This window comes from Lolium rigidum, chromosome 3 (assembly GCF_022539505.1).
Source record: "Lolium rigidum isolate FL_2022 chromosome 3, APGP_CSIRO_Lrig_0.1, whole genome shotgun sequence".
In the NCBI taxonomy this organism is placed as follows: Eukaryota; Viridiplantae; Streptophyta; class Magnoliopsida; order Poales; family Poaceae; genus Lolium; species Lolium rigidum.
Genome location: NC_061510.1, coordinates 62,947,993 through 62,958,970, shown reverse-complemented (window position 1 = coordinate 62,958,970; position 10,978 = coordinate 62,947,993). Strand labels below are relative to the sequence as shown.

Below are 10,978 nucleotides of genomic sequence, written 5' to 3'. Positions count from 1 at the left end.
AAGCCAAACCAACAGCCACGAAGGCTTCACTCAGATCTCCGGTGAGCAACGCCACGAAGGCCTAGCCCACTTCCACTAAGGGATTTCCTCGAGGCGGAAACCGGGCCTTTACAAGGTTCTTGGGGCACACATCCACAACCAAATTGGAGGCTCCCAAATCTGTTACAACACAACAATCAACAACAATACATCAACACAAATCAACTAGGGAACCAAATAGGAACACTAGCATGAGATCCCTCAAACAAGAGAGGGGAAATGAAGAACGCTTCGGTGAGGATGTAGATCGGTGTCTTCTCCTTCGAATCTCCAAAGATCAAGAGCTTTGGTTGGGGGAGGAAGGAGATCTTGCAAATCTTGACTTTCTTGAGGTGGCTCTAATGGAGGTGGCTTGGCAGATTTCTTGTGTAATGATTGAGCAAACAACCAAGGTAGAAGAAGGGGGGTATTTATACCTCCCCTCAAAATTGAGCCGTTGCAGCTTCCGGGGGGCCGGATAATCCGGCCTAAGTAAGGGCCGGATAATCCGCCCCCCCGGATAATCCGGCCTTCGGGACAAAACTGTGACATTGTCCGGCCAAATGTCCGGCCCATGTACTGGTTCACATTTCTTCCAGTCCTTAGCCAAAAACGAGGGGGCCGGATATTTCCAAAATATCCGGCCCTGGTACAATACCGGGACATTATCCGGGCAAATGTCCGGCCCCCATACTGCGCTGCATTTCCTCGAAGACTTAGCCAAAAACATGGGGCTGGATATTTCAACAATATCCGGCCCGGATTATCCGGCCTGGCCAACTTTTACTGAATTCTTTTGACAGACGATCAAATCCAACACACATGAATAAATATCTATGTAATCTCTGTACCATTTAAACAAACATTAGTGTATCACATATATTGACATCAAACATACAAAACATAATGTGAGAGATGTTCTTTCATCCTTCACCAAGCCGCTTGGTCCTGCCTCACCGTCGTTTGTGAGGTCCACGAGCGGCTTGCCGGAGTCGCGGATGGACATGGCGATCGCCATGTCGAGGTCGCCCCTCCAGGCGTCCTTGTCGTTCATCGACGCCAAGCACGCCGCCCGCAGCCCTGGGCAGTCCTCGGGGTCGTCGCCCGCCGGCGATGAGCCGCTGCTCCCGCTCGTACTCCGCCAGTAGCGCCGCCTGCGCCGCTTCCTCCGGCTCCTCCTTCACCTCCGGCTTCGGGATGAGGAGGGCGCCGCCGCGCCTCTCTTGCTGCCGCTGTCGCGACGCCTCGTGTTGACGGGCGTCGTCGGCTCCTCCTTCACCTCGCGTTTGGGGACGCTGTATTGCGCCGAACGGTACGAGGAGGACTACGTCGATCGGGCCGGTCCTGAGGAAGAAGAGTTCGAGGAGGACGAGTACGTCGTCCTCCTCGGCTGCCATTGCGGTGGTCCTCCTCGAGGAGACGGTGGCGGTGGCGGTGACGGCGGCGTCTCCAACCTTGGAGCGCCGTTGCGGATGCCGCGGATGACGTTCTCGAGGGTGCGCCCCGGAACGCCCCAGAACAGGGCGCGGTTGTCCTTGTTCCAGCTGTTGGGCCCACCGACGAGCCCGTGGGTGCTGTACATCTCGACGTCGTACTTGGCCTTGAAGTACGTCGCCCACCAGTCGTCGTCGTTGTTGGCCGCCCAATGCGGATCCGCCCGCTCCTCGGCGGTGAGTTGAGCCCGCCGGGCCTTGATGTCGTCCCTCCATTGGTCTGTGCCCGGCTTCGGCGGCGGCGGGACGCCAATGCCGTTCACGGCCATCTTCCGGCCCGCCGGCCGCTTGGCGGCCGCATGTCCGGCGGGACCGGATATCTAGCGTGGTACGGCGCCCACGCCTCCGCCACGGTTAGGCCGCCGCGGCCGGGCCGCTCGCCGCGGCGATCTTGCGGGAGGACGAGGTCGACATTGTTTGGAGCGGCGAGGAGAAGATCTGGGAGGGGCGGCGTCGAAGAGAAGGTTTGGGAGCGGTGAGAGACGAACCGCGGGGCGTCTTAATGTACAGCGGCGGCGGCCGGTGGTTGCACGCAATAACGTCGGCGCGGACGGCCACGCGGCCATGCACGACGAGACGCGTCCCTGCGTCGTCTTGAAAAACAGGGACGCCATTAATGTCGCTTGACCAAAGGTAGGCGACGGGGTTTTAGCCTTCTGAGCCGCTGACGCGTCGGCCCCGCGTCGGTTCGCCTCGCTTTTCATTGTGTGGGACGGGAACGGGCTCGGGGTGCCGGACATCAGTGCGCGCCGGACAAAATTCGGCTTTGGGAGATACGGCTGGAACCGTTTTTTGGTCCGGCGAGTCTCAAATTGCTTTCAGGGATGGTTTGGGGGACGGCGACAGGAGATGCTCTTACGAATTCATTATGGGTCTCAGTTAATTTCAGGTCGTGATTACGCGACATAGTACGGTACTTGGTTATGTGCTCAGCCCCTCAACTGCTGGGCACTGTGTCAACGGCACCGCTTTATTTGTTTGTTCCGTACGGAATAATAAACTAACCCGTCGTCCATCACGTACCCCGCACGCACGCGGCCAGGCTGTGTGCTGAATTGCTGATCCTCCTTCATCTCCACCTCCACACCCGTCAGCTCCCCGCGCTGCCCACTCCCTCCGCCGCCGACGCCAGCTCCGCTCACCTACCCTCCAGATCCCAGCGCGCGCCCGCCCGCCCGCGCAATGCCCCGCTCCTGACCATGTCCTCGCTCCCGTTCCCGCCCGCGCTCCGCCTGCGCGCGTCGTCGCCCTCGGCACCGGCACCGGCGAATCGGAGGAAGCACGCGGCGCGCGCCTCGGTCGTGGCGGCGCTGGGCGGCGACGGCGGGTGCGGGGGGAGCGGGATGGAGCAGCTCCGCCAGGGGAAGGCTTCCGGCAGCCCAGGTTCGGCTTCGGCATCTCCCCTCCCATTTGGGCGTTGGCTGCTGCGGGGTCGCTGTCTCAGTTCAGTCGCGCTAGAATTCGGAATCTCCAAGAGGGGGTGGTGAGACTGGAATCTCGTGGCTATAGGAGGAGTTACGTCTATCGTGTCCTCTTATCCACTTGCTGCTTTATTAGCAGCCTTAGTTCCGTGGTGTACTGAACTACTGATATACTCCCTCCGTCCGTAAATAAGTGTACATGCGAGTTTCCAAGACACAAATTATGAAGTGGAGTAAAAAATACATTAAGAACATGCATCTTCTCCTCCAATAAGCTAAGTGTATGTAGAAAACAAGAAGAATATGTGCTTAATATTATTGGGTTTGATTTCTGTGCGATGAGAGAGAAGCAATTAAAGTGCATTGGAAAGATATGAGTACACTCTTTTGTGGACAAAGTTTAGCGCTAGATGTCCACTTATTTGAGGACGGAGGGAGTATAAACAGAACGTAGGATAGAATTGAAGGTGTTGTGGACAATGGCACGTCATTATAGAAATAAATATGTATGGAACTAAGTCATTTGAGCCAGCGGCACAGTCGCCAGCAATGCTCTTAAATCTGTTGGTTTCGGTGGAGGGAAAGAAGGAAGTCTTCATAATTGGCACATTTGGTCTCATCTCATGGGTTCGAGTCATGTTCTAATACTTGGTGTAAAGATAAACTAGTAGCAATACGATTGTTTGTTGTAGGGATTAATCTACTTAAAACAGACTAGTTATTATGAACTTGATTTTTTTTTTAGTTCACGCATTGCGTGCCATATATGCTACAGGGGAAGCGGCTCGGGCTAGGGGAAATTTCTTTTCTGTCATGATGCTTCAGTATTTCCATTTTGGAATCTCTTATTAGATTATTACGAGGGTAAAATGATCTTTAAGTGAAAGCTTTAAAACGTGGCTGGTTGATGGTCAAGATTGGTACCTACAATGGGAATGCTAAGTATGGGAAAATATTGTCTTTCCCTTTTTGTGTTATGTTTGGTGAACTAAGAAGCATGTTCCACAAACACTTTGAGTTGATAGGCAATAATGTGAAGGAAAAAAAGTTGTACAAAATTGCACGGCTTGGCTGTTTTGATGTAGTTTCTCCTTTGCTATGTTCTCTTTTACTTCTTTGGGAATGGGTTTGATCAACAACAGGAACAGAGTTACACTAACAATTTCTTGGTACCCATTATCAGTGCAGGAGAAGCCTGTCATGTCGAACATTGGGAAGTCGACTAATATTCTGTGGCATGATTGCCCAATCGGACAACCCGAGAGGCAGAAATTGCTGGGGCAAAAAGGATGTGTCATATGGATCACAGGACTCAGTGGTTCAGGTATATTTGCAATATTTTCTTGAGTTTCACGTGGTGTTACCTTTTCACATTGTTGGTCAAGTGTCTTGGCACAGTTATCTGTTTCGTCAAAATGGGTTCTTCCTGTTATGATGGTGTTTATTCTTCTGATTAATTTGTTGGTTTGGTGTTACAACCGAAGAATTGACAGTTTAGTTTTAGCATTCAATCTTAACCAATAGATATACAATTATTTAGAGATGTTTCCATATTAGTTTGAGGAGACATTTCCATCTAATCTGGCATGTCTGACCAAATCAAGCTTCAGAATTCAGCATTCACGCAATCTCGACACTTCTTCCATAGGCCATTACTGTGAGTGATTGTGCTCATATTAGTTTGGTGTCTGCTCTATAGGCAGCTGGGTCCTTGATGTTGACATAAGTTACAGATTGGTACACTGCTTAGGTACCACCTTCTCATAACTGTCGAATTTTCTGCACTGGCATCAGTACATGATCTTCACTGTGTTTTCCATCATTACATGATCTTCATTCACTTTGCTTCTCCGCTCATTTTGAAGTCCATTTTCATTGTCGTATACTAGCATTTTTCCTTTCGTAGATGATGGTTTGGATGATGATTTTAGCCTATGCGGTACTAGTTTCGTTACCTACCCTGTGGTTTTGAGTTAGCTCCTAGCTTTTCTTCTATCTAAAAGTAAAAAATGATTCAGCTGATTTCATCTATCATGAACCACTGCTATGAAAATCTTGGTTCTCTTGTAGCTTCAAAAGTATCTGACACTTAAGGAAGCCATCACAAGTACATGATATTCACTATATTGTCCATCATTACATGATCTTCACTCTCACTTTGCTACTATTCACTCATTTTGAAATCCATTTTCATTGCCGTATAACATTTTTTCCTTTGGTAGATGATGGTTTGGATAGTGATTAGCACCATATTATCCTGCGAGTTTGATTTTAACCTATGTGGTACAGGTTTTGTTACCTACCCTGTGGTTTTGAGTTGGCTCATGAGCTTCTCTCCTATCTAAAAGTAAAACATGTTTCAGCTGATTTGGTCTGTCATGAACCACCGCTAGGAATATCTTGGTTCTCTTGTAGCTTCAAAAGTATCTAACACTTAAGGAAGCCATCACAAGGACGTACCATGTTTTCATGTCAGGTAAAAGCACCGTTGCCTGTGCATTGAGCCGGGAGTTACACTGCAGAGGCCACCACACATATGTCCTTGATGGTGACAACCTCAGACATGGTCTGAATCGAGATCTAAGCTTCAAGGCAGAAGACCGTACCGAAAATATACGCAGAGTTGGTAAGTTCTGGCAAAAAAGACTCATTCATTATAAACAGTTTTGTACTTCAATTACAGTCCTATTTTCTGGTGCAGGAGAAGTTGCAAAACTTTTTGCAGATGCTGGTACCATATGCATTGCTAGTTTGATATCTCCATACAGGAGAGACCGTGATGCATGCCGAGCTCTACTTCCAGATTCTAGATTTATTGAGGTATGCCTATCTTATGATTCCTTGAAGCCTCGTAAAATGTTAACCCCGTCTAACCACACACAAGCTTTATAGGTATTTATGGATTTGCCACTAGAATTATGTGAAGCTCGTGATCCTAAAGGTTTATACAAGCTTGCACGCACAGGAAAGATTAAAGGTATGGGCATGATTTTGAACATTTAAGTTTCATGTTATAATGCATTGAACGCCAACTAAAAGAACTTCCATGCTGAAAGTACAAGACTTTCTTACGCTTTAAGCATTGCTTTTGACAAACAGGCTTCACCGGAGTTGATGATCCATACGAATCACCAGTGAATAGTGAGGTGAGCTTTTCATCATACCCCTCCTTCCTGCTTTCTTCATTTTTTGATTAACCAGGAAGAAAATTCAAACCTAAAAGGAAAAGACATTTCATCTTCTCTGAACAGGCATTAGTGCCGAAGGTGTTAACCATTTTCGTCGACCCAGCATATAAGAACATCATTGGGATGGGGTGGGTTGGGGGTGGGGGGATAGGTGACCAACTGATTCCAAAGATCTCATGCACAATGCACAGTTGTAATTGAACAATTTGTCGGCCGTGCTAATTTTGCACAACTAGTCAGGCGAAGAACTTGACTTGGGTCACCAGGCTTTTCACTTGGTGTTAGTAAAGGAGTGGATACTGCCCCGAAGTACTGGATGTGTTATTGTGCTGGAAAAGATACCTTTCGGGGTGAATCATCTCTTGGTAATATCTCCAGTGTTGAGTGATAGGTTTTTGTGGGATGCTCCAGTGTGACAATTCCCTTGAGTTTGGTCGCCTTTATCGGATGTACTCTTTATCTGTCACAGTTAACTCCATTTAATTCTTGTTTGGTGAATACATGGCAAAATATAGAACTTTAAAGTCGAGTAATAGTTAGTGAGTCTAGGTATTTTCCTATGTCAATGTGTCCAATATTGATTACTTAGTAGATGATATAAGCAACCATTTTGTATTTTATTATGCGCTAACATAATGGGATGTCATCCAGTCCCAGACTTAATGATTTGCCAGCTCTTGATTGTTTCATTTAAGCTGGAGAAATAGAACTGTACTTGTTTCTTTTCTTTTTTTGTATGGAAAGTCCAACTTATTTTTTGAACCTGGGATACATGTTGGTAGCTCATGTAGATTACAGCTGAACCACTCATTTACTTGAATAAATCCAGTATGCTAGAGCCTAGATAATCAATCAGCTTTCAGCGATACCCTTAAGACCTTCATCTGTTACTGCTACTTCCACCATGTAAAATTCAAATATATTCATCTGCTTAAATGTTGACCAATGGGGGAATGATCCCTCCCTTGGCTATACGTTGTTAGGTAGTATGAGACTCTCCCTTTGGATGGACGCTAGGATGATAACCCGGTTTAAAGTCTGCCCCTCCTAGCGAAATTACTGCTAGGTGGGGATTCGAACACCAGTGGGCTGGCTGCGCACTTGCTAGCCCTGCCGCTGAGTTAGCACTCAGTTCTCAATATATTCATCTGCTTTAAAAGCTGAAACGATTTTTTATGATCTTCTACAGATAGTAATTAAGATGGAAGATGGGGAGTGCCCTTCACCCAAGGCAATGGCCATGCAAGTTCTGTTCTACCTTGAAAAGAACGGATATTTGCAGGCTTAGCTATATCTGAATGGAGGGAGTATATCTGAGAAGATTGATCTTATTCTTCTGTGTCCATAACTCATGGACACAGGTACGATCCATTTGGTCCTGAATAAGAGGTGTTATTATTGAAGCAACAAGCTGCCTTTTCATGAAGAAAGGGACGCACATCCATTTGTTAATTTTATTGTCCTATGCTACTCGTTTCTTGTGTATTTGTGTTATTATAGCTATAAAAAAATCAACTCTTGCTCATTTCGGTTAGGAGGGTGTAAAAGTCGTTTGCTGATTCTAGGTGAAATGGTGATGTACTCCCTCCGTCCTAAAAAGGATGTCCTAACTTTTTCTAAATTTGCATGTATCTACATACAAAAATGTGTCTAGATACATGCGAATCTAGATATAGTCAAGACATCCTTTTTAGGACAGAGGTAGTATTATTCGCTCCATCCATAAAAGGATGTCTTAACTTTGTCAAAATTTAGATGTATTTAGACCTATTTTTAGTATATAGATACATCTAAATTCGTCAAAAGTTGAGACATCATTTTATAGACGGAGGGAGTGTTTGATTCTGGGTCTGTGAAGTATGAATAAACTGTACATGTACATTTTGTTAGCACAGAGTAAAAATTCTGAGAAGAAGATGTAGCGCCAGCTATGTGTTTGTGTTACTTCAGACATGTTTGCCATGGTTTTAGTGACACCTTACTGCTGTCAATTTTCCAGTCTAATATCCCATTTGGAAACAAGCTAAAGCGAAGTCTTTTGTTACAAAAGAAAAAAACAGTCCTCGGCTCCTTGCTGACTGCTATACATTCACATCACAACTGAGCATCGATATCTTCTGAGATCATGCTGTTTTTCAAGTGTAAATAATCTGATCTCCTGCCATCCTCAACCACGCTCCTGCGATCTACAATCAGGAGCACGAAAGCAGTGAGAGCACCGAGACAGCGAGCCGCAAAGGCATAGGTGAAAAGGACGTCCTACACACATCTGATGCCACTACAGCCAACCAACACCTGATCCTACTTTGACCCCCGACCATTATTCATCGGGCGAGATGACATGATCACTTGCAAAGTTGCTTACCCCTGATTAGTGGACTCGCCATTCGCCCGCCGCCGGTGACGTCCGATTATCGTCCGAAGCTTCGTTCAGATCGCTTGCGCGTGCTCTCAGGTCTGAATTTCTTCCCGAGTTCTGACCACTTTTTTCTGCTTGGAAACGAAAAAGGAAATGGACTACGGATCACATCGCGTTGCACCAGGTCCGTCCGAATTATATACCTAATTAAGAGAAACAAGCGTTGCGAGTGTCAAAAAGAAAGAACCGAACAAACAAGTGCTCCATTCTTCCTCTGAAGCTCTGAACTATAGCATTCTGTTCCAGGCTGGTTGCACAGCGTAGACGACGGTGTCTGCCTCTACGAAACATTTAGCGGCTGTAAAATGAGCAACGGAGAGAAAGAACTGGTACACGGTCAGCCAGGGTGCCTGTCGTACGCCGTCGATTACCGCATGGCCGCCTCACGTTTAGTTTTGTTATATATATGTAGCTACGGTCAAAGTCTTTTCAGATCGAAACAACGAAACGAAAGAATTCAGAAAACCGACTGGATTGACCTTAGGTTTTTATCGCTCGACACGCACTAGCTAGCAGCCAGTGAATTTCCTTCTATCACGCCGGATTGACGACGATGTGTAGAGGCCGTATCGTACCTCATGCGCTGCTGGTGTGTGCAGCAGTGCAAGACGGGATTCAACGCGGATTGCGTGTGGTTGACGAGGCAAGTTTGATTAGTTTAACATTTTAGTCCCGCAAGGTCAATGCCGGTCCAGGATTTGGCGAGAGTTGGGCGTAGTGGCTCGCGGCCTGAACACTGAACAGGGTGACCGGGCGAGCGTACAGTAGGGTTAGAGGTCGACCCCGGGCCTGACACACCTTTTTTTCTGCATAGTCTTCATCGCAACCAATACATCTCTCCACCATCACAAATCTTCAACCACAGCCGTCGTGATTTTCTTCACTTCTGTTACTTTCATGGAAAAAATATATCTAGACATGTGACATCGTACCGACAAGAAAGCGAAGCTTCGCGCCATGCCCACAAGAAGCCTTCACACCATGCCCTCATGAAGCCTGAGTGGATGAAAATACGGCGCGCATGATAGTATCACCCCTCTAGATATCCGGTGGCGCCATGCGCTAATCAGCGGAAATCTCCGATAGGAAGACCAGAAGCCGTTAGGGTCTAGATCAAGGAGGCCAACATGAAGCAGATCGACGACTTGGCGCTCCGAGATCAGCAGGTTCACCCCACCTTTATTCGCAAGACCAGCCCCCCCCCCCCCCCGCCGTGCCACAAGTCTTCTCCCTCCCGAAATAGCCATAGACTAGAAGGTATCCCCACACGTCCACACTGGCATCGATCGACCATGAGGCCCAAATCAGATTGGAGCACCACGTACCCCGGTGGCGCGACAACACCTCCACGTCGCCACTCCACTGGAGAACATTAGGCCGGGCCGACCTACATACACCCCTAGCAAGCACACCACCTCTGCCCATGGAGCGCCTCTCTAGCCCTCCGTCTTCGATGGGATGGGTGCCGGCTGCCAGCGGTGGCAGCCCGTGGAGCCGAGATCGGGGAGGGGGATTTCTAGGTTGGGTGTGCACCTCTGGAGCAACTCGGGGGAGGAGCGACCTAGGAGGGAGAGATGCGACCGGGAAGTAAAACTTCCAAGGAACTCTGCTACCCTCTCGCTAGCTTTCCGTGTCGGCCAAAATCAAGTGCAGTTGAAAATATGTTTCTGATACAATACTATTTTTTTATTATCATGTTTCATTGTTCATGATAAATGTTTATACTCCATGCTATAATTGTATTAACCGGAAACATAATACTTGTGCGGTTTCATAAATAAACACGGTGTCCCTAGTAAGCCTCTACTGCACTAGTCCGGTGGTTAATGATGGTGAGGTTTCCTAACCATAGACATGTGTTTTCAATTAATAACGGGACCATGTCATTAGGAAAATGACGTGATGGACAAGACCTAACTAAGCAAAGAAATATGACCATGTCACTATGTTTAATTTGTTGTAGCTTTCCAATGTCAAGTATCCTTATCCTTAGACAATGACATTATGTTACTGGAATCAAACGTCACTTCGTAACTTCTCGGAAAGTACTTGTTGGTTTGCATGTATCCAGAGTAGATTTGTACTTCCACATGATGAAGAAATATATCTGTGGATGCCCACTCGGCAATGAAATGTTTTACACCGCTTGCAAGCACATGGTTAAAGAGTTTAATCACGAGGTGACATTGAATTGCGTACGAGTAAAGCATGCTTGTCGGTAACGAGATTGAGCTAGGTATGGGGGATACAGACGATCTAATCTAGGGCAAGTGATATCGTGAGACAAAGAAAATGGAATACAAGACCGTTTGAATTATTGACATCGTGGTTCAACCGATAAAGATATTTTTTGAATGTCTGGGAATCAGTATGGACATCTAGGTACCGTATTGCTTAGTAATCAGAGAGGTGTCTCGATCATGTCCAAAGATTCTCGAA

The 10,978-nt window shown here is 47.1% G+C and overlaps 1 protein-coding gene across 1 annotated transcript; it reads left to right on the top strand.

Moving 5' to 3' along the window:
* The first annotated feature begins 2,695 nt into the window (after positions 1–2,695).
* LOC124696428 (adenylyl-sulfate kinase 3-like) lies at positions 2,696–7,645 on the top strand. The gene is made up of 7 exons (XM_047229160.1): positions 2,696–2,894; positions 4,116–4,256; positions 5,409–5,558; positions 5,634–5,752; positions 5,825–5,909; positions 6,032–6,078; positions 7,310–7,645. The coding sequence occupies exons 1-7, from the start codon at positions 2,711–2,713 to the stop codon at positions 7,406–7,408; spliced, it is 825 nt and encodes a 274-aa protein (XP_047085116.1). The 5' UTR covers positions 2,696–2,710; the 3' UTR covers positions 7,409–7,645.
* The last annotated feature ends 3,333 nt before the right edge of the window (positions 7,646–10,978 follow it).

Bases quoted from the DNA above. Each gene is read 5' to 3' on its own strand.
- LOC124696428 (XM_047229160.1), top strand. From the start codon at position 2,711: ATGTCCTCGCTCCCGTTCCCGCCCGCGCTCCGCCTGCGCGCGTCGTCG. The intron at 4,257-5,408 runs GTATATTTGCAA...TTTTCATGTCAG, and splicing joins CACAGGACTCAGTGGTTCAG to GTAAAAGCACCGTTGCCTGT. The intron at 5,910-6,031 runs GTATGGGCATGA...TTTGACAAACAG, and splicing joins ACGCACAGGAAAGATTAAAG to GCTTCACCGGAGTTGATGAT.